This window comes from Pagrus major, chromosome 6 (genome assembly GCF_040436345.1).
Source record: "Pagrus major chromosome 6, Pma_NU_1.0".
Classification (NCBI taxonomy): domain Eukaryota; kingdom Metazoa; phylum Chordata; class Actinopteri; order Spariformes; family Sparidae; genus Pagrus; species Pagrus major.
Window position 1 is genome coordinate 31,939,006 of NC_133220.1, and position 24,180 is coordinate 31,963,185.

General features: G+C 39.8%; 1 protein-coding gene across 1 annotated transcript; it reads right to left on the reverse strand.

Moving 5' to 3' along the window:
- Positions 1 to 358: 358 nt before the first annotated feature.
- LOC140997750 (carbohydrate sulfotransferase 11) lies at positions 359 to 21,803 on the reverse strand. The gene is made up of 3 exons (XM_073467746.1): positions 21,379 to 21,803; positions 9,940 to 10,019; positions 359 to 1,852 (listed from the first exon to the last, which is right to left on the reverse strand). Exons 1-3 carry the CDS (start codon positions 21,470 to 21,472, stop codon positions 1,007 to 1,009), a joined length of 1,020 nt encoding a protein of 339 aa, XP_073323847.1. The 5' UTR covers positions 21,473 to 21,803; the 3' UTR covers positions 359 to 1,006.
- Between the last annotated feature and the right edge of the window lie 2,377 nt (positions 21,804 to 24,180).

Genomic DNA, 24,180 nt, shown 5'->3' on the forward strand with positions numbered 1-24,180 from the left:
TTGTGCTATTTTTGTGAACAAATTATTTAGTATGGATCTCTCTATATGGGGCCTTTTCAATTGTTTGATATGCACTTTTAGAAAAGATGCTTGTCTTTAACTGATCTGACAACAGCATCCAAAGATGGTAATAATCCTTTTTTCACAGTGACATCAAGCTTGACTGGACTTTGTAGTGCTCTCACATTTGTAAGAACTTCTGGATGACATCTTTGCAGCCATGATTTGTCACTGAAATAAAAGACTGACATGTAAGCCATGACTACTGTATTCTGAATCTGTGAGCGTCAAGTATCAGGATCGTTGCCTTCATAATTTCTAAACAGACATGAATCCAATATTCAAACCAATAAACACATTCTTGCTGAAATGCATTTATTTGAAAATTATGAGAGAAACTAGATCTATTTTGGTTTGTCTGACTTTGTAGAGTCAAAAATAACACAATAAATTAAGACAATATCATAGTTACACAAAAATCTCTTCCTACAGCACAAAAAACAGTCACAGTTACAAAAGTTGTCTGCAGGGGTGAAATAAAGGCCCATGTTCAAAGGCACATACATTTGGAGACATTCACCTGCTAAATAAGATTTGAATACTTAAATGTGCTACGGCACCTTGTAGAGATTACATTTGTTGTGCAAATTACACTTTTGAAACAGCAGACAACAACTGAAATGAAACCAAAAGTTGAATGGCATTTCACACATTGAAAGGCAGTGACTGAGATCCACTGGATCACCGTTTACAGTAAAACATCATAGAACCTTCTTTAGGCAACAACTTACATCTTGCAATGAAATGTCCTCTTCTACATGAGCTCTTCAGCCTGACGAATGGATCGTAAAAATTATTAATTTAAATTGGAGTTTATTTTCTTAACAGCATTTGCAGTGTCTGTATAAGGCCTAAAAGAGAGACATCTCAGAAACAAACTGCACATTTACCAGAGTCCAGGCTCCACAAGTTCAAGTTGAGTCCGTGGCTAAGTGACGTCCCAGCCTCATCTAAACTTGAGGTAGGCTGGTATAGAGTAGTTGAAGAGCAGGAAGTCCATTCGATAGAGGTTGTACAGCTTCTTCTGGTAGAAGGGGCTTATGTTTTGGAAGAACTCAGCCGCCATGTCTCCTGTAGTCCTGGTGCTCTTGGACGAGGTGGGGAAGCTGACCTGGTCCTCCACCCCGGCAAGCTGTAGCACGTAGCGGGAGTCCTGCTCCAGCGTCTCATATTTACCCACCACATCGTAGTGGATGAGGCAGGGGTGGCACAACGAGTGCACCCGCTCCCAGTGCTCGTTGAAGGGCTCCTCTCGCTGGGTGGCCGGGTCCACAAGGTAATAAACAAACTCCTCAAAGGAGACATCGTTTCCTTTCTCCAGAGCCTCCGGCTGTGGGTCCGGTCTGTGCCGCCGCACTATCTTTGTGCCGTATCGTTTATGAAAAGCTGTGTTGTAACTTCTTGTAAATTTGTTGCGGTACGCAGAGACCAGCCGCTCGAAGGGCTCCCGTACGAAGATGAACTTCAGGTAGGAGCGCAGGCGCTGGTTAATCTGGGAGGTGGAGTACTCTGATAGAGTGCGGAGGTTTCCCGGGACATGGGCCTCGTTAGCAGGGATCGCCAGTGGGTCTCTGAGGGACCCGGTGACGCCTGTCAGAACCATGAGCACCCGCTTCCAGTTGGTGCAGGCCACTTTGGGCACGTAGCAGTACAGTAAGCCGTGCTGGTCGTCCACGATGACATGTTTAAGGTCCTCAGGGATGAGGACTCTGCGTTTCCGGGTGTAGGAGCGGCAGGCGTCTTCTAACACCTCCCGTCTGCCCTGATGGATCGCCTGGACTGGTGACTCAACCTACAAGAAACAGAAAAAGAAGAATTAAGCAAGAGGAACTATTTATCACTAATAAACAACGTTTTTCTCATAGTTTTGGCCATGATTCATATGGTCATAGTAACATTGTACTCTCAAAGTTAATTCAAAGTCAGATTAACCAAAGAACACCAGCAGTCTGTGACAATCAGATCTAGGTAGGGGTGTCAGTTTCGGTTAATTTTACGTTTGATAGTCCGAAACTCATTAACCACTCACTAACCGACTCATTTTTATGAAAAAATGCAAATCATCAATACGAGAGGCACAGAGTCCCAGGAGACACACATGCCCAAGTTAGCTGCCACAATGTTTTGGGCATTATCGTGGATGCAAGCCGACCATCGGTTTCGAGCGTTGAAGACCTTTCATTCCACCACACAGGTCAGATTTCAGCGAGGTTGTCTTATGTGCCGAACCAAGAAGCTCTGAGTGAGGAGCACACTGGACTACCTCTCCCAGTCAGCATTGAAGAAGTGACAGGTAAGCTAGTTGTGACTTAACCGATTGACAGTTAACCATTGATATCCCAACCCTGAGGTTAGCCAACATATTTGTAGGAGAAAACAACGACAAATGCTAAAATTATCATCTGAAACTGTAAAATCTTCAGTTGTCTTCAGACCCAGTCGACACTGGCTCAAATGACATCACAACTTTTTCACATAAGCAGTATAAGTAAATCAGTGGAAATCCCCTTCAAGCGTTTGTGACAGGAGAAAAGCTCGTGTCAATTTTTATGTCACTTTACAGTCAGCCCTCGGAGACCATACTGAGAAAAGCCATCAGAATGTATAACATAGAGGTTAGCCAAGTGGAGCAGATATCCTGCCCTCTCTGCATAGAGCCAAGTTCTCTTCTTATGAGAAAGTATATTTACAGATACTTCTCCCCTGGAGGTCTTAATCATGGTAAATCCCTTGCCATCTGCATACCGCCTTAATAAAATCACAGGTCAGCCAGTTCAGCTTGGCCTCCTCATGGCACAAACGCCTTATTTACTTCTTTCATTTACTCAGCCAGGCTCACCAATGCAGCGGTCGGAGCCTTGAGCCTCTGGGTTTGACTCGGTGCCTGACACTATGTGTGGCTCTCTGTGTTTACTGGCAGACACTGGAACATCAGCATCAGGGATACACCGGACTGGCCAAAGACTGTCGAGCCAACACTGACCCTTCTCTCAGCAGGAGTTTGTCGACTTTGTGTATACAACACTGTACTTCAATCCCTTCACGGATATCAAATGCACGACTTACTAGCGTTTCCTGACCAAATGTAAATAGCCACCAAAGGAAAAACATATGATTCAAAGAGAATATCAAAATCTTCTGTTTGTGTTGGATAGATACAGTATATACTCATGTCAATCGTGTGAAAAGCTGCACTTACATGTAAGCCTTAGACTAACTAGGTAACCAAATCAATACGTCACACATTTCACCAAACCCAAGGCATCATAATCCAATGGTTCTCAAATGTTTTCATATCAAGGACCTCTAAACTGACCCAAATTAGACCACCCACATTTGACAAGATTTTGTCCTTGGGTCCAAAAATAGTCATACATTCTGTCATAGTGTTACTTAAAGATGGAATTACAGAGAAAATAAATCATCCCCCTTTCCGGTGAGGACACCCTGGAACCCACTCAAGGAAACCTGAAACATAATCTATGCAAGATCCTTTGAAAGAAGTGTAAAGACAGAAGAAAAAACTCAGGGAGAGATTTTTATCCTATGATGTGGAATTAAATTAAAGAACACACATTTATAGGTGTTTTTTTAGGGTTGTATGCTCTCTCTTATCGATGTATTTATATTAACTAATCAAATGACTACATGTAATGTGAAAGTAAGGTTTGTAGTGACAAAACCACAAGGAATTTTCACCCAACTTTGCAATTCTCTTTAACTCTATACAAAGCTTTTAGCGTCTTTAAGCTCATTGTTTTGGTTTCACGGCCCAAAACTCTTTTTTGTTTTGGGTCTTTCCCACCGTCAGGCACATAGACAACAGTTAGTGACTAGCCAATGAACATAGTGGAGCATTTGGCAGCCAAAGAGTCAGATATTTCCCTCAGGAGTTGGAGATTACAACCAAGGAGAGTGAATACTGGACTCATGTTCTTCACGACTTTAAATGAATGCCAATGTTGCTTCAGGTCGACCAGATGTTAGCTAACATAACCGAGGTAATGTGTGGCATTTCCAGCTTGTTCCACTGCTTCAAAGCAGCAGAGAGAAAAAAAGAATGAAATAGTGTTGAGACTTTTTATAAAAGTATGTATATTTCCTCTTAATGTCTGGCTGTTTTTGGTCGTCTAACTGCAGGTCAGATGGTCAAATGTTTCATTTGAAGAATATTTTGGGTATTCAGACAAATTATCTTTCACATTTCCTTATTATCATATAATCATGTGTATCAGTCAAATAAAACCCATTGACAACTGATCAAAATATTTAATCTAAAGATATAAATGTGTGGTCGTCCACAGAGCTGGATTTATTTTGGCATCTGCATGGGACGCTGGTCTGCAGGCCATTATCCTCCATTATTGTCATTTTGCCTTTCACTTAATTACATGCTGCACATTAGAATAAAAATGCACCAAGCAAGGCACAGAAGAACAAAAGCATTAACATACTGTGTTTTCATATGTAAATAAATACAACAATCTTGCATTAATCCAATTCACCGCTGTTTCCATCCTGACAGCTTAGCAGCTTCCTCCCGCTGGGGAAGCATTTAAGTGGAAAGGAACAAAAAAAATATCACAAGCAATTAAAAGTAAATCATGTCTGCTGGAGCTGCTTGTTTTCTGGCGTGTACACCTTCCTTCTCCTCACAGGGAGACTTAACTGGAAACAGCTGTATCAGAGCTGTTTTAACTGCACTGTGTCTCCAAGAACAGCTCAAACACATGGATGAATATCTGACAATATGTATGGATTTACACAGAGATAAAGTGTCTATTCAGTGCCCCACCCAGTGGTGTCTATTAGAGAAAATCCCCTTTTAGTTCTTTCATTTCAAAACGCAAACATGATTAAAAGCTCAACCACAACAGTCATAATGTGCAGACGAGCTCTTGTTTTAAAAGGCCTCTTGAGTCAACCGTGTGTTCAATATGAAATGTGATTTGGTTCCAAACACAGCGGGGCTGCAAAGACATTTTAAATTACGTGAATACATCAGCACCCAGTGATGCAGTGACAATACTGCAGAGAAACTCCATGAAATGAGATGATGAGTTCAAAGTAGAGACACTCATGGCAACACTGGTAATAAAGGCTTGTATGTGGTCATACATCTGTGTAATTATGAGCTCCAAACATCTCGTACTTTTAACTGATCCCTTGAGCGTTGAGTACTGTTTAAGAAGCAGGCTGCAGCTGGATGAAAATGGGCTAATAAATAAATAATCCTCTCATTTACTGCATTTCCTAATAGGTAGGACTAATGTCTAGTTCCATAAAGGAAAGCTGTCCAGCTATCCGGACATGATACTCTACCTTATCAGAAGATCTGACGCTACAAAACAAAACCATTTACTGGCTGCATATGTTGTTTTTAAAAAGATAAGATGAAAACATATAAGCGTTGCAGTGATACAGTGATACTGATGTGTATCAGCTGAGACTGATGGGTATGCCATTTTTTCAGGTATGTGGTCATAATCCAACATATTGGACATATTTAAATATTGACGTGATGGTGGAATCACCATTGTTATTACAAATCATCCTGAGGGGAACATTAAGATACAAGTCTTCACCAAATTTCCAAACCATTTAATAGCTGTAGAGACATTTCACAAAAAAACATCTGATGTAAACCTCATTGTGACACTTGAGGAAAAGTCAGTGACTTCATCCTCTGGAGACCATGAATGTCTGTACAAAAATTCACGGAAGTCCATTCAGTAAGATATTCCAGTCGGGACCAAGTAATGGACAAACCGGCTGATGGACAGAGAGTCTGAAGTTCTGTTGAGAGTTTGGCAAAGAAGCAAAAGAAGATTGTGATAACACTAGCATTCCTCACATAGTCTAAATTACACTGTATGATACTTTAATGTACAATACTGAGGTCACTGATGTGTCTACATGTAGACAAAATGTTGTAATGTTTTCATGATACTGCCTCACACTGTGTAATCCATACAAAGAAATCAAATGCCTCTGTGAGCATCATGTTTCTCCTGCTCTCATCGAATGCAGCTCTAAAGTTACTGGTGTCTCGTCTGCAGTATAAAGCCATGAATCCTCCTCAATAAATGTCACTGGTGTAATTCAACAAAGATGGCTGACCTTTTTTTCTGCAGGATAAAACAACATCAAAGCAGCGGTACCTGACATGAAAAATATCACGATGATCAAAACATCACAAAGATCTGGCGTGATGTGTGCTGTATCAGCCAGTTAGTAATTCAGAGCAGGAGAAACTGAGATCACTGAGCTTTATAAGGGCTGGTTCAAGACAGATGGATTTAACTGAAAGTCATGCATTTATTGTTCTTACATAGCTCTGCATACACCTACTCAGGTCATACAGACTGAGCAGATCCCACACACAGGGACCTGAACAGACATTTTATAGACCAGTGGCTCCATTACCAAACAGCGATCACTAGAAATGCTGTGCAACACCCGAAGCCTCATTACAGCCACGCTGATGTCAGCTTACCACACTCGACTGTTAGCTTATTACACGGTTAAACAACTATGATCTGCAGGAAATCTGGTGAAAACGTTTCCAGAGCATGGAGTTTGCGTACTGCACTTCTAAAGAAATGATGTAAATACTGAGCATTTCTCCAAACCATAGAGGTCCAGCTCATCCTACTTACACCTAGTGGTACCCAGCCAGGCAGCTTTTACGGTGAGGTTTTCACATATCCGTATCTGAAACCTCTGCCTTCACTTCTCCACCTCATTAAAATGGAGGGTAATGGAATTGCGGGTAATGAGTAATGGAATATTGAAAAATTACACTTGATCTCGCTGTGAACAGCTTTTTATTGGCCTGAACTAAAATCTCCCAAAAAACTATGCAAGCTGTTCACAGACATGATGTCATCACTCATTAAACAGGAAGGTGGCAGGCTCTCTCCAGAATTACAGCAGCAGCAATAATACATGTAATAATTATGGTAATTATGTGATTATTTGGTCCACATGGGCAATTAAGCCTACAGCTACATTTAAACATTAATTAGACATATAAGAATTACGTTTATACAAATGGAAAATAGTGCATTGGAATACTTCTTCTTCTTTCTTTTTCTTTTTTAAATACTGCGCTGCTCTCCGGTGTATTCTTGCCACACAGTTCACAATCTTTTGGTATGGATCCTACACCGAGATTTAAAACCAGAACCCTATTAGATAAAGATATTCTCATCAGGGTAAAAAAAACCCTCCTTAGACACAGCAATGAATACACTCAACACTGTGACACACTCACTAGTGATGGCAAATAACTGAGTATTTGTTCATCAGCTGACAGCAGAGAAATTGACTGTACTTGTTCTATTTTTCTCCACAGTTGTTAGCCTTGATTCCACGCAAGTCTTGTGAGCTGATCACACTGTAGAAATGTTTGACCACCAGCTGACAGTGGGATGTTACAGACTTTAATTACTGTGGGATTTTTTAAAACATTTAAACCATTTGCACAAGTCATTTGACACAGACACAGTGTCCACCAGATAAGCTGCTCGACACTGACAGAGTTGACCATGATGCAATATAGGGGATGGACATAATAATGCAAACCAAATGAAAAGAGGGTGTAAATTTCACTGACTTTAAAGTCACCTCTGAAATCACTGCTGCAAAGGTTTACATTAGGTTTTGTGGCGTTAACAGTTTTTGTCAAACCCCAATACAGTGAAGTCATTTTATGGTTTCAAAACATGATGTTAAGTTCACAATTTCTGACACCTCAGTAAACATGTGATAAAGATGACGTTTTATATTTGAAATATGATCTGAAGAAAACAGATTAAAGCATATATGTCTGTCATCAGTAGGTCATTATCAGTTAATTGTTTAACACAAATGTAAGAAAAACAAGTATTGTTTAGTTTATTACAGATGGTGATAGTTTTGAGCCAATGAGCTCATCTGGAAGGCCAACATCAGTATTGACACAGTTATGATTTAAGATCTGCCTGTATACACTGCAGGTATCTATGATAATGCGATATATCTGGCATATATATATACATATATACTATATATGTATATATATACACAGGATGAATTCCATACAGTTTGTTGTTACTTTGTTTTATGCTAGCATTGCCAACATTAATTTCTTTTATGCTTACAATCTTTTATGCTGACAATAAACGTTATTATTATTATGCCGTTACTTTCTTTGATGCTAACATGACTTTCTTTTATGCTAACGTTACTTTCTTTTACTCTAATGTTACTTTCTTTTATTCTAACGTTACTTTCTTTTATGGTACTGTTACTTTCTTTTACTCTAATGTTACTTTCTTTTATTCTAACGTTACTTTCTTTTATGGTACTGTTACTTTCTTTTACTCTAATGTTACTTTCTTTTATTCTAACGTTACTTTCTTTTATGGTACTGTTACTTTCTTTTACTCTAATGTTACTTTCTTTTATTCTAACGTTACTTTCTTTTATTCTAATGTTACTTTCTTTTATGCTAACATTATTTTCTTTTATGCTAACGTTACTTTCTTTTACTCTAATGTTGCTTTCTTTTATGCTAACATTATTTTCTTTTACTCTAATGTTACTTTCTTTTATTCTGTTACTTTCTTTTATTCTAACGTTACTTTCTTTTATGCTAACATTATTTTCTTTTATTCTAACGTTACTTTCTTTTACTCTAATGTTACTTTCTTTTATTCTAACGTTACTTTCTTTTATGCTAACGTTACTTTCTTTTATGCTAACATTATTTTCTTTTATTCTAATGTTACTTTCTCTTATGATAACGTTACTTTCTTTTACTCTAATGTTACTTTCTTTTATGCTAATGTTACTTTCTTTTATTCTAATGTTACTTTCTTTTACTCTAATGTTACTTTCTTTTATTCTAATGTTACTTTCTTTTACTCTAATGTTACTTTCTTTTATGCTAATGTTACTTTCTTTTATGCCAACATTTAAACGCCACTTGTGTGAGGATGGGATTTCGTGCTTTAAACCTGTACTGCCCATTGATGTTTTGGGACACTCACAATTCATTTCTCTCTACCTGTAGCGCTAACTTTGTGCTTCTGTTAGCATTATCTTTGCTATGAACTGCAGTTTCTTACTGGAATTTTATGTATAATGCTAGCTAGCCAGAGCTGACAGGCTAAGACAGGTGTGTGGTAAAAGTTGCAAGTGCAAGTGCTGCAGACAAATGTACCTCTAAATAGTATTTTTGACTGGTTTCTATCAGGTTACTTGACTCTAACCACTGAAATGTCCATTATTAAGCGAACGTGATGCAGTGGCAAAGTGTTTTCTTCACCCCTGCTGCACCCATATCCCATAAAGTTTGTAAAAGGGAAGTCTATACCTGAAAAATATTTTAGCTTTAACTTCCATGTTTAGTCATATGGCTCCAGCTTTCTTCATTGTTAGCATGTTATACCTGCACATGATGTTACAAATTTTACTGACAGTTCCAGTATCACCTTACCTTTTATTGTCATTTACTTATTGTTTCATTTCCTGTCACTAGTGACAGTCTTAAACAGACATTCCTTATATGAATTTACAACTTTATATATTCAAATTCCCTCTGTCAAGGATCAAACAATGCAGGAAAGTGCAAGGAATACACAAGGAATCAGATCATAAACTATCCATCTATTACCTGCTTGTCTTAATTTATCAGTAAGAGCCCAATTTGAGTTTTTCATTATATAATATGTACATATTTTACCAAAAATGTATGAGTAAGCCCAAATAAATACTTAGGAATAAATATTTAATGCCTGCAATAATAGTTCAGGCTCGGGCTTGTTTGACGTTTACGTTCTACAGACTGTTTGCACTAGTTACTGTGTGGAGAAATGGTTAGAGAGGACTGACCTGGTCACCATCATAAAGCGTCTGTAGAGGACTCCTTCTCGACTTCTGCCCGCTGCTTCTATCATCGACTGACTCCGAGGCTGAGGAAACACAACACATCTGTCATGTATTCTGACTGAAAGAGCCTCCAAGGCACAGCTGTTAAGTCAAAGCAGCAATCAGACTAGTGCAAATTCAACAACAATATAAAGTTAGCAAACACTAATATAAATGTGGCATAACCAATCCCTGAGCACAGGCTGTCTCTTTTCACCATCCAACAGAGCATTGTTTATGACAAGTCTTCTTACAGTCATGCTTAACCACAATCTAAATCTAATTTTTGAGTATCTACCCTCTGACGTATTTAAAGATGGCTGTAAAAAACTGGAACTTAACGAGCATACAATTGGACAATGAAGAAACTGGTTACGCTGCTTTACTTTCCACCTTTAATGTAGGTCATGATTGGAGTCCAAGTGACAAGAATCCAACCTGACCACAGCTTTGTGAAGGAGAAAATCTTTTTGTATCCACCTATCAAAACAGAAGAAACAGTAACACTGGGAATAAATAATGTTGCATGGGAACAATCATGTTACTTTTATTGGCTTGTTATTGCCATAGTTTGATCTGCTCCAGTGCTATTGTAATGGTAAATAAAATGTTTTGGCAGTACAGAATATATATCTTTCTATATAAAGAGTGACTATTGTCAGACTTTGTGGGTGTAAGAGAAGCCGAAAGAGAAGTCAAATGACCCAGATAAGATCTGGGCATGTTGGGAGGCATTGCTGGGTACAAGCTTGAGCTCTTAGAGGGATGAGCTTTCATCTCAGCATCAGATTACACAGCTTCACAGGGTCAAAGCCACAGCAGACAGTTCCAATACCTGAACCTAGAATTTCATTTGGACAAACATATAAGAGGCCTCTACAAGGCAACGTGGCACTGCAGCGTTGTAATCAAATGCAGCTGAATCTTCAACTTAAACCTACTCAAGTTAGATTCATCTTAAACGTAGTTTGACACATAATGTCACATGTGAAGGTTTTAAATGACTTTTCATGTCACGCAGGTTTGTAACTGACTACTGGAAAAAATAATTAATGGTGAGATTCTTTGTGGTTTGTTACCATCGTCGCACAACAGAACAACAGAAATGAGTTCTGTGTTTGATTTCACAGCAAAGGAATAATTTGCAATTTGGGGTAACTTATTTGCTTTCTTATCTAGAGTTAGAGAAGACTGATACCTACAGCCAGGAGATGGTTAGCTTAGCTTAGCATAAAGACTGGAAACAGGGAAATCAGTGATCCTGACTCTGTAACAAAATCCACCTACCAGCACCTTTAAAGCTTATTAACAATCAAATGACATCCTGTTTATTAGGTCATTACTTATTTTTTTCTCGGTCTCACTGACATAGTCTTTCAAACAGGAGTCTTTCAAACATTACCAAGACACTGAACATCTCCACAGGAGCTCCATTTTTTTCTATTTTTAAAGCAATTCCTCATCCTGCAAGGCATCACATTGTGGGCCTGCCAGCCACAGGTGTGTGATGTCAAATCAACACACAGGAAGCTGTGTTGTTCAGGGACAGGCTTCCAGCAGATCTGTGCCACATATTGTAACCTTGTGGATACAGCTGGTTTTCTATATAATACTGTATCTTATAAAAGAGTGGATGACGTATTTTTTGTAGGCTAACCCGGAAGTTGGCATTGCCCTGTTTCCCCTCAGCAAAAAGCATATGGGATTTTTTTAACTTGGATTTTGGATTGTTACAGAAAATAAGCCCAGTGGCAAACACAAGTTTATGATACACTTTTAGTTCAGCAGGATAATCTGTACTGATGAACACCACTTTAATGATTTTTGAAGCGTTAACATTAGGCTATAAACAGACAACACTGCGGTCGCATGACTTCAACATCAACACCACTAAGCATCTTACTACACTATAGTATACATGCTAAAAATTGACGGAGCTACAAGTTACGAGCTAGAATAGTTTGCAACTAAAGTCTGCCTGTGTGTTATTTCCTACGAAAATAGGCTTTAGGTAACACTGGTACATCACATGGCAAAAAATGCTGTTAACACAGTTATGGTCCCTAACTAAAAGAAATGAATAAAAAAAAGTTCAATATTTTGGGAATTGTGCGTCTTTGCTTTGTTGCTGCTGGTGAGAAGATCAATACCATTCTCAAAACTGTTAATGAAGCTAAAGCCAGCAGACAGTTAGCTTAGCTTAACTAAAAGACTGGAACAGGGGGGAAACAGTTAGCCCGGTGCTCACCATAGGTAACAAAATGCCTACCAGCACCTCTTATGCTAACTAGCTACCATGTTTTGGTTTGTAGTCTTTATGCTATGCTAAGCTAAGCTAACCGGCTGCTGGCTGGACTGCTGCTTCACACTGAACAGACGGACACATGAGTGGTATTGATCGTCTCAATAACTACAGACACAAAAAGTTAACAAACATTTCAACAACTATTCATTTAACAGAGTGTACTTTTTATCAGGTCATAGTTGAGTTCATAGATCAGTGTGTGAATCTTGAACAGATAGTCAAAAATGGCTGGCGTGAGCTTGGGTTGAACTCATCTGTTTGAGGCTGAATTCATAGCACACAAGTTCCTGAGACGCGCCTTGCCAATGCTTAAACAATACAATGACGCCTGTTTCCCCCCTTAGAGAAAAAGCTAGTTTTCACTGGAGTAAACATCTGTAAGTAGAGCCCCAATGCTGCAAGTCGGGAATCAGCGCGCCAAATCAATACTGAGTCGAGGATCAAGAGGAGTGTTTCAGCTGCTCACTTCACAGATCTTATGGCTGCCATTCTGCAGTGCCGTCACTCAAACTAATGTAAAAGTCCCATTACCTTCAGTATGTTTTCATTGCTTATAAAGAACCTTATTAAATAATCCATATCTTCTCTGCATTTTAATCAGTCATTAGCTCCAGAGTTGCTGAGACAGCATAACCTTTTTCCACACTGGTGTGTGATCGGGCCAGTCATGGGTGCCAAGCAGCTTATGAACTGTAAACCCACTGGCACACCCCTGATGGAGGCAACCAGTGAGACATGTACACAACTGAATGTGTAGTTATGACCCAAATATGACAAGTAACTGAGCATGCTGAGTGTACAGTGTTAAAGGAACAGACTTGTGATTTGTGAACATCACCCACCAACTACAGATCAAATACTGTGGAAACTCAAAGCTACTGCCAACTGCTTCCTATTCATCACAGCAACTTGGTGTTATGTTCAAGTAAACACCAACAATTGAGATTTAGGACTTGGCGGCTGAACTGCAATCTGCTTTATGCAGGAAACAACAAAAGTCACGTTAGCCTTTTTAGAAAGCCCATGTGCTTTTATTCCAGCTTGAGTTTGTGACACCACAGCTTCTGAATGCAAAGTTTTTCAGGCATCGATCCTCATTTGTAAAATTTTAGCATTTCCTGAAAACAGCAGAGTAAATAAAACTATTTCTGCTTGCAACTGCATCACCATGACACAATTTTCTAAAAATGAAACTAGACAGGCTGTGTACTACAGCATTCATACCATCTAAATGTACAAGAAGGTGCACTGTCTATACAGAATCCTTATTCACACAGGCCTTAGAGGTTTCATAGGTTCATTTTAACACTTTCTTTTCAACACTTTGAGCCAGACAAATATTTTATTGTCTTCACAGTCTCTCACTCACACAGAGCAGTCGGTGGTTGAATGTCTATATGAAGTGTACTGTGTGTGCTATAATCACGGGATCATTTCAGAGCATCTTTAGCAGCCATTATTACAGGCGACAGACAACGAGGAGGCTGCTTCCACAAATACTTGGTTGTGTAAAGATTACATGTGTCTGAACACATAGATGCATTTACACTTCCTGATAGAATGCATTTTCAATCATTTTCAGATTTCCTGGATGTATTTAGACTTCGACATTTTTGACAACTGAACCAACCCAGAGCATGAAGTGAGTAGTTGTTAATTAGGTAATTGTGTAAGCCTACCAAATTAAAGTGAAACCACAGTGTGCAGAATGTAAGAAATGACTATAAAAGTATATTGATGTATTATGTTCAAGGCCTGGTCACACCAGAAAGTGGTACAGCGAAAGTAATTACATTTGTAATTAAAGCTGTGTGAAATATATGGTTCTACAAGTTTGGTGACATTGTGATTATACTAAAGAGGCTTGTGGGGGCTGGTGTAGCTGCCAAGCTGACCGCTAACACTAACACTAACACTTATTCATCACACAAACTTTTCTCTCTACCGTTCTCTTTACTCCTCCCTGGCATTTTGTTCAGAATTGTAAACCACTTTATTTGATAAAAAGCTCTCAAGCTCTCTGAGCTCACGAGTTTGCTAACAGTAAAGTTACCTCATTAGCTTACCCCTGTCACTAAAAGCACAACACAGTATTTTCACACAAGTTATTCAAGACATATTTCTGTCGTATAACTGCCTGAAAACTATATATTTATCAAGGAGCAGTTTATTTTGAGGATAGAGGAGGTCTGACAGGTGTACTATTGGTCAACGCCATAGATTTGTGGGTCATAGTGCACCACAGTGGAACTCAATGTGAACAATATGCACTTATATGTGCCCCCGAGGAGAAATCTACTAATCACTGTTCTTTCTTTCTGCTGTGTCCAGGCCTTAATGTTAATCATCAACAGTGTGCATGATGTAGATTTTGATTACAATGAACATTTTATAAAAATATATGATAAATCAAATATCGGTAAAATGTCATATTTATTATGACAACATGACAGTTTACTGCCCCATATGTGCTAGAGTGACTGTATGCAGAAAGTGTCAGTTTCATTTTAATTACAGCTAATTCTTGCAACATATCCATAATCATTTTACTAAGTGGACTCTGCTCTTCCACAATGTCAAACTATGTCTTACTAGTGGAATGAACAGACTCAGAGATGCTGCTGCCAAATGAAGGTTTCATTTTCTGCCTTGAGCTACAGTGAGCTGTGCATTCTGCTACAGTACACTGATTTTATAACTGTTTTCTAAACTACCAGTGACTCATTTCCAACATGACCACTCCCAGAGGCACCTTTCTTTTTTACCTCTCTTAAATGAACACCAGTCAGAAGAGGTAACGCCTGGAATAATTTAGAACTGACAAATACCTGGCCGACTGTGAGTGTTTCAGCAACAAGCTGAGATGGCACACTGACTGGGCTGAAAGAGTGCATTGTGTGTCATCACTCCCCTGCTAATGTGGCAGGCAACTCAGCAAGCGAGGAAATTTACTATCCACATTTTGTCAAGAGGTATTTAACACGGAGCCAGATAAAAATGTCAGGGTATTAACTGTTAAAGCTGAACAGCTGGAGATCTTACAATGCAAAGAAAGGGATATGTGCATTGCGAAGAAGTTGGAGCAAAAGAGGTGTGGAAGGGTGAAAAGGGTGTCTCCAAAAGTGAAAAAAACACTACAAAGTCAAACACTACTTCTCAAGCTATGGACTCAATCCTTATGCTATTCTAACTAAACACTGTCTCAGCTGTTAGCTCAAATTCCACCACTCAGGAGATTCACCAACCCCGCCTTGGTTTTATTCAAAGGAAGGAGTAGTCCTGTTGGTTTAACCCTGTCTAGACCCAACACTGTAGCATTCCTCCTGGCCCGTGTAGGAGCGAGGGCTTAGGAAACGCAGAGTATAGAAAGGCTGATGTGTGTTCGTCCTGTCCAGGCCATAAACGGAGCTCTGTGTTTAGGTCCCATTGGGAAAACTAGGGCCCCCTCCCCCCTCCTAGGCCTCTCCTGCCAAAGAGCAGCTTTACTGAGAGACGCACTGTCCAAGGGAAAGCCTGATCCTTTTAGGCCATAAATGTGTGTGTAAAGGGTGTCAGTGCGAAAGCAGAGGCATGTGGGTGGTGTAGTGTCAGTTTAATGAGTCTTAGAAGAGTGTATGGAGATGTGGGACATGAGTCTTCCTGATCCTGGTCACAGGGCTACAAAGATCTGATGCGCACCTTTGCGTTGGCATATTGGTTGGTTTACTGGTTATCCATTTGCACGCACACCTGCATGTAAACAGTGTGCAAGAAACTGCCATCTAATAGGGTGATGAGGAGAATTAAAATGTGCTCTGACATCTGCAGCTGTTGGAGCAGATGTCACAAGCTGTCTCTCTGCTCTTCTGAAACCTCTCCAATGTTTAAATAATTTACTGGAGAGTTGATCTCCTGCCACAATCTGCTGCAAGTGCTCTACACTTACGGGTCAGTCACAAGCCTATCATCTGTTTAAGAGTACAATCAATTTTTGGAACTTCCATTTTTGTTCATTAAAAACAATGTGACTATGACAGTCACAGGATGCACTAAGGAACCGAGGTGTGCTGAGCTAAATGCTAACATCACAATGTTTACATGTTGGAATGTATCATGTCGACGGCCTGAGTTTATGCTGCATTCACACACTGTCAGCAGAGTTTGGAGGACAGGAAAACCTCCTGTTGTTCTGACTTGGAACTCCTCCAGCATCATTCATAGATGGTTACCCCCACTGCCAACCTTATTAATTATAATTACCTTGTGAGGTATAATTATTACTATTTAATATCTTCTGTTATGTATTGGCAGAGTTTCGTTAACAAGTGAAAACAGATATAAACAGTGTACATTTTTGTTTTTACTTTTTTTACTTTTACATTAGATAGATAGATAAATAGTTTTCTGCTTTAACGTATCATTGGGAAGTAAATGTAGATTGCACAATGCAATGGCTATAGAATACTAACTCCGTCACCATTTAGATTGGTTACCTATCAACCTCACTCTTATTTCTTACTATGATATTTTGTCTGCCAACGGGCATGAAATCTCCTGGGAACTTTATGGCCGAGTGGCGATTCAGTCAGGCTGGCAGCCTGGCACCATTTCTATCTGCTTTCATGTCTCTGATATAGCCTGAATGAATGAATAAACCCCCTGTTGTCCTGCTGAGAGTTTGAAGGCAGCATAAACTACGCTGGTCAACATCTTTAACTTCAGTCTCACCAAAATCATTAGGATGCAACCTCAGGGAACAAAGAATATCTGTACCAAACTTTCTGCCAATGCATCAAGTGGACATTGAGATGTTTGGCTGGATAACTGAATATATATAGCTCTATTCCTTGACCTGATGATGACGCTAGATGAAACGTCAGGGGATCACCTCAACAAAAGTCTTATTCAAAAAGTCAGATTCAACCTCTGGGTACCTTGACTGTCTGTACCAAATTTTATGGCAATCCATCCAATATTTGTCAAGATATTTCAGTCCGAACCAAAGTGTTGGACCAGCTGACTGCTGACTTACATTAGCATGGCTATAGCCCAAAGATTTTAGTAAAACAATACAATTCCATTGAGTGGTCTTATTGAGCGATATCAACAGCGAGAGAACAAACCTGCAAATCAAATCACTTGAGGATTTCGGCTCTGAAAGCAGATGGTCTTAATGGATGAGAAAACATGGCCCAGAGTAATTGCTGAATCATCAGCTCCTGCAGCTCTGTGTCATGAATATGCAGCTGGCTGGAGGAGAACAGGTTGGAACAGCAGGGCCACCCTGACCTGTCACAAGATAGCCCCAGATGGCCCAGGATCTGACAGCAAGACTGATTTCCTCTGGCAACTGCAGGATATCAAATGGAGATTGGTTCATGCACTGTTCCTTTGAGGATGTTCTGTTCCGTTTTTAATTGGATAATGTCACATCCAAACTGATGCCATGTCCAAGTCATGTCCAAGGAAGCCCTGAAGCAACTATGTTTAAAGTCCTGCAGGTGTTTCAATGACATTGAAATGCTGAACAGTTCATCTTTATGAGTCTCATGGCCTCAAGACAAGCCCAGACAAGGATGGTATGAGATGGGGGCACCTCTCCAGTACAGAGATAACGACAGCAGCCCCAAGGCCCAAACCATCTCGGATTCTGCTTGTAATTAAATCGCTTGAACGAGCTCCCTGATAACCATCAGCTCACATCTGTATCTATAAATGTTACTAGTGACATATAGATGAGTGTTCCTGGGTTTTATTTCCAGAGGCGTGTACAGCAGAAGATCCTGACTATAAAATACAACCTAACACATTCCAGACCATGCTGCACCACACAGCCTTCTTCTGCCTCTGTCCTTGCGTTTGTGCAAACTTCATGGATAACCCACATCTGCCCTGTAGTAAAGAAACCTCACATTGGAAGAACTGCCCATCTTAACAAGTCATTTCATCTGGATCAGTGAAAACTTCCTGTAACTTTCGAAAGATTGACAAAAATATGCTTGCTTCTCATATTAAGGTGGTTCATTCTATAAATATCAAGATGGATTGTCTTGAGTCAAGTGACATTATGTCAGCTCAGGCACATTTTTTACACTTTGAGAAAAGAACTCATCTGTGGTTAAAAAAAAGATAAAAACAGATGTCATGACTGGTTAAAATGGTCAGATTCTTCAGTGTGGGAGGCATCTCGTGTTCTGTAAAACGACTATTTCCATCCTCTGTATCTATGACAGTGCAGCACACACAAGATGTGCAGTAAACCCATTTTTGCATCTCTGTAATTATCCTAAATTTAGATTAGCTCTTCGAATCCTGTGTGCAAAAAGAGTGTAATTCAAAAACAAGACAATTGTATACTGTACGACTCTGACTTGGCAGTGCATTCCTCTGCTGTGTGGCTGCACTCATGCAGCTTTCATAGTCTTTGAACAAACAATATGACCTTTACCCCAGATGGAGCAAGAGAGGGAAGGTGAGGGTGTTCAAAATGCAAATAGCACAGACTGCATATATAAAACCAATTAAATTGATTTAAAGCTGACAGGCAGCTTTGATGCCCGAAACATGAGACACACTGCGTCTACATTCAAGTTTCTCAACGTCAAAATATCAGAGGGAAGCTCTTAGATTACCTCTACAAGATTGGCTGTGCATATCTTAAAAAGACATCTGCTAAATTCAATAAAGCACATGGACTGTACACAGTGTACAGGCAGTGTATCGGGATGTGAAGCAAAGTCAGCAGAAGACTAAAAAAACAGTGGCGTAAAGTTTTAAACAGAAACTAACAGATGTTGCTGCTGCTGCCACCATTGTTGATCTTAGTGTAATAATAACCTCCTCATGCGTAGCCATGTTTTGTTTCGGTTGTGCAAAATCAAAACTTCTCAAGGAAGACAATCTGTTTTCAGCCAGTGGTGATCTATTCTATTGTAAACTTTGGTAAAAATAAAGCAAAATATTAGGCCTGGACAAACCAGCATCCCAGTGGGTGAAAATGACACGATAACAGCAGTGAGGGTGAACCAAAACAGTAAAGTTGAGAGCCATAAAATCAAAACAATGAGCTGAAAGATGCTGAAATCTCCAGTTAATCCAGTTAAGTCAGCAAGCATGAACCCTTTCACAAATAACTAGTCAGCTGATCAATTGTTAATATAAGATCATTGATTATAGCTGACTTAAGGTGCAATGTGTGAGAATTTGGGTTAAAAACATTCAACAGAATGTGGAGGAATAACATTTTTTAAGTTATGCTGTCAATGTATGATGTTGCAATGTTTAGCATGCAGAACCAGCTAGCCCAGGCCCGTCCAGGTTCAAAGCTCCTGTGCTAGCGTTGTGAACACCGTGGACCGCTAGCTGCACGGCTAACCGAGCTAATTAGCTAATGGCAGCTACAGTTAGCAGGAGTTAGCGGTTGCTCTGGTGATATGCTGCCCCCTAATTGTTGCGAATATGAATTCAACCAGTGGCCAGTTCTTACATATTGCACCTTTAATGTCTTGCAAATGATCAAGCTTGCCATTAGAGTTGGGCCCATAGCTGACTGTCAAAGGCGCACCAGCAGAGAGCACAATAAAGTAGTGTTTCTCTCAGTCGTTATTGCAATTGCGCTTTCTTAGCTTAGCTTCCTCAGTATAGCTAGTCGCTGACTTTGCTTCAAGCTTCTGAGGCTGGACGTGACTATGTTGTGAGATGTGAGGGGATGTGAGAGTTTATCTGACTCCCTTTGCTGGTGACAGGAGACACTTTTCAAGCTGGGTCAGATAGCTGGAGGAAGTGTCAGTGACTACACACAGAACAACAACAACGTCATCATCGATTGTGATATTTTCCTGTGAACATCGTCACATGCCAGTTTGGGAGACATCACCATACCATAGTTGGTCTCACTACATCATGACCACGAAACGTCTGCTGGGAAAAAGGCCTTTGCCTTTTATTAGCTACAATGAATGGCCAAAACTTTACTTTTGTGGTGTAACAGAACATTTTTAAGCTAATACTTTTTTGGAGGATGACATTATGGAATCCGTCTGGTCTCCACAAGAGGCTGGTCTTTCATAGATTCTTAATAACTCTGCCCCATGTCTCACATCACACACATCCAGAACTGACTGACCCCTCTCTTAAAAACCCTCGCTCCTCACAGTATGAGCTATATAAGCTTATTTGGTCCACGATATAGCTGGGCCTGTCTGAATGAAGCCATTGTATGTGGCAGAGAGGGACCTGGAATAGGTGGAAACAGATCTCAGCGAGGGCCAACCCCACTGCCAGCCAGCTGCAACTTCTCCCTGCCTTCCTCCACGTAGCAGAGGAAACAACCACTAATCAGTTCTGTAATGAAACTGTTCCTGGGATCCCGAGATTCCCAAGATCTGCGGTTCTCTGGAAGCTCCATACACAGAGTGGGAGTGTAGAGGGATGAGCATGACGGGAGGGAGGGAGGGGGGACATACTGGTGTACTGTATGAGCAAACCTTATAGAAATACAATGTGACTGTCTCGCCAGCTGCACAGTGTAAACTACTGAGATCAACAGGCCAGACAGCAGAGGCATCAGATGTATTTTATTACCGGATAAAGACACATTTTATAACGACCAAAATGTGTTTTAGATGAATGCAATCTGTGTGCAAATCTATATTCACTGCTAAAGAAAAATATACCATGGCTATACCAGGGGATTTTTCAAGTTTGTAGATCTTCTCACAGTTTAATTACAATATTAGTTTTGCTGGGATATGTTTATTATTTGTATGCATTTGCACATCCTGAGACAGATCTTAGCAGTAGCGGTGTTTTGGTGCCTATAGATGGAAAAACTTAGAATTAAAGATTTAAACTGATTGGCAGAAGGCTGGTGATAAACTATAGTAATCACCTGACATATTTGACATATTTCAATGTAATTTGGTGCTTTTCACTACTACTGAGGCAGAACATTTTAGTTTTTTAATTCATTAATTACCTTCTTTTTTTTCTATTATTAAATTATTATTATTATTATTCTAATATTTGTAATTAAGTCTTAAGATGTTTCCTCTATTAGTGGAGGCCGGTCATGTATTTAGCTTCAGTTTTAAAGGTGACAGAGAAGACTTTCTGCTCACCTGGCTTCAGACTGCTGTTGAAGTAGAGGATGACCATAATGAAACATCCCAGACTCAAGGCAAAAACCATCCGAATGACTTTAGGTTTCCTCATCCTCAGTCTCTGGAGACGACCGAGCAGCCGGGCCGGGTCCTGGGTCCAGGGTTCATGCGAAGAAGAAGCTGTTCTTGTTGTTCCGCCGGTGTCTACTTTATCACCGACAGGAGCATCGATCCGGCTCGCTGACCCCTGCGGCTCCTTATCTTCCTGTACATCCTCGGCTGCCCAGTGTGGAAGTCGCAGCGGTGATGAAGGGAAGGACAGAAAGAAACGAGCCAGGCTGAACGCTTATCTGCTCCGCCGCGTCTCACTGTTACCGCCGACACTGAGCGCTGCTGCCGCCGGTTCACACCAACTGGAACAGGCTGCTTTACTGTCCGTGTAGTCCGAGCAGAGGCCACCGGTCTGTTTGTGTAAGGGGGTGTTGTTTCACTCGTTAACCCCTTTCTGCCCAAACACAGCGTCTGCAGCCCCTCAACCACTTGTAGTCGAGCTCCAGCTCTTTTAACAAACAAGTTCCGCTCGGACCTTTCAAAGTAAAACTCCTGTCCAGAGTTTCCGGGTGATGGATACCTCCCAATAATGTCAGTCCAAGCGAAATTAGTAAGGAATCTATTCCCATATAAAGGGAAACATCAACATAATCTCTTAACAGAATATCAAAACATGTTGCTATGGAAAAGTGAGTAAATGTAGGCTACTTAGTTACATTCCGTCACCGGCCTGTAGTTATGCATTCCTGCCCTAAAGAAGGGTCCTGTGTGTTTTCATATTTTCAGTATATAGGTGTATTGTGCTCCCGAACATAAAGACTATCTCTATGTTAATAGATAGATGTGGTGGTGGGCTTCATAAGAGAGTCGGCATTGTAAAGTGAACTTTAAAGGAACCAATATGTAATAATAAACAATAAATAGTGGGTTCTGTTTATTGTTTATTAACCTTAAATGGTACAGATTAAATGGTACAGAAAGAAAACCAACATGAATTCAGAGGAATATATGTGTTTAAGAAACAAAGAGGCACAATAATGTAAAATGTGATTGTATTTCAGTTAAATGGATTAATTTGTGGAACAGCTGTAAAGACGAACTGAAGATGTGCAGAAGACGTAAGTTATGAAAATGTTTATTGTCTATTTTAATGAAAAAAATGTAAACAACTAGCTACATTCAAAAGGCCATGTTGTTATTTGTAAGGTGTGGGTTTTAATGTTAGATGGGTTGTGTATTGTAATAAGGGCAGGCCCAGCAGGCCTAGTCACTCTATCCCTTTGTCAAAGAGCTTCATGCTATTATTTTATCTACTGCATTACTTTGTTTTTTTTTTCCCTCTCTTTAATCTCAAATTATTTGTGTAATTATAGCATTGTATTTGGAAGGTATCACAGTGATCTACACCTAATTTTTGTCCTCAATTGCATAGCCAATGATATGACCATATCCCATTGGGAGTGCTGCTCATGTCCTCTATATGATGGTATTTTATAATACAAGCACACAAAAATTTCAGCTGTAGGGGTTCAGGCTGATTCTGATTTCTTCATATTTTTATGTAAAATATCAAATAAAGACAGAGATAAAGATGAAAGACAATATAACTTAACAGCTAAATGAATCAAGACAATGTGCAAAAAATAAACTTTGTGTTGAAAATTGGTATTGAGTTACACTGGATGAATAAAGGCTCAGCATTTATAAAGTCTTGGCTATGGCCCATACAATATGTTAGAGGTTTGATGTTTCTCTTGACATTTCTTTCCTATAAAATGAGCCTTGATACCCAACGTGAAGTTAAGCAATTTCATGCTTTTATTTTGAAGCCAAAATGAACACACATCCACTGTTATTCAACATGCTTCTGGCTGTCTTTATAAAGCTTCAGTGTTGCAACCATCCACATGTCCGTCCAACATGTCACAATCTGATGGATTGTTCTGTAGTGAGTCATCTGCCTTTAATTTCTCCTCACATCTTTTCAACATCACTTCACTAATCACTCTTAAATCACCAGCTAAGATGAACTAATTCATTGTGTTTTTCTTTTTGGGTAGATTGAATGATTTATGTCTCCTCCTCCCCAGTTTAATTATTGGCTGGATTCTAAAGTACACTGATAGTGCAGTGCCATCCTCCCAAAATCCACTGAAACAAAAACAAAAGGTAGGACAAAGGTCAGGTCACTATGAACCCATTACTAAGCACCATAACAGAGCTTCATCATAATAGAAATACAATCACATTAGAATTATTAGTATTTTTTTATGAGTGGTATAATCATGATGTACTATATCAAATATCCCTCAACGTGGTCATACATCAAATTACACTTTAATGGTGACAAACAACATTTTTCCCATTTTATCTGCATAATATTTCTCCATCTCCAAAATGTTGTTGTTGAAGCTGTGTATGAAGACACAGTGACCTGAACAGTTAATCCAGGAAATTCTGGTCTTCTAACTTGCCAGTGTAAAGAGAGAAGTTAATCTGAGGGGATGAGTCGAAGGGAACAAACGTCAACCAGATCGTATAATCTCTTGAATTTTGGCTCTTGCACAGACTGTCAAGCAGCAGTAAATATGAGGCCGAGATTTTTTTAAGAAAAAGTAACGTATTTGACAAACATCCTATCTGACGGAGGCATCATGTGGAGTTAAACCTTCACAGGAGAGAGCGCATGACTTGCGGGAAGGCCTTCAAAGTCTGACTTTAATCCGACGTGTGATACGACTGCTCCCTTTCTGAACCTTCAGGCCCAGA

What these genes read in the sequence shown, in the direction of transcription:
- LOC140997750 (XM_073467746.1), bottom strand. Translation starts at nt 21,472, where the DNA reads ATGAGGAAACCTAAAGTCATTCGGATGGTTTTTGCCTTGAGTCTGGGA. An exon ending in CAACAGCAGTCTGAAGCCAG is followed by an intron (nt 10,020 to 21,378) that starts GTGAGCAGAAAG and finishes GTGTTTCCTCAG; the next exon opens with CCTCGGAGTCAGTCGATGAT. An exon ending in CGCTTTATGATGGTGACCAG is followed by an intron (nt 1,853 to 9,939) that starts GTCAGTCCTCTC and finishes TGTTTCTTGTAG; the next exon opens with GTTGAGTCACCAGTCCAGGC.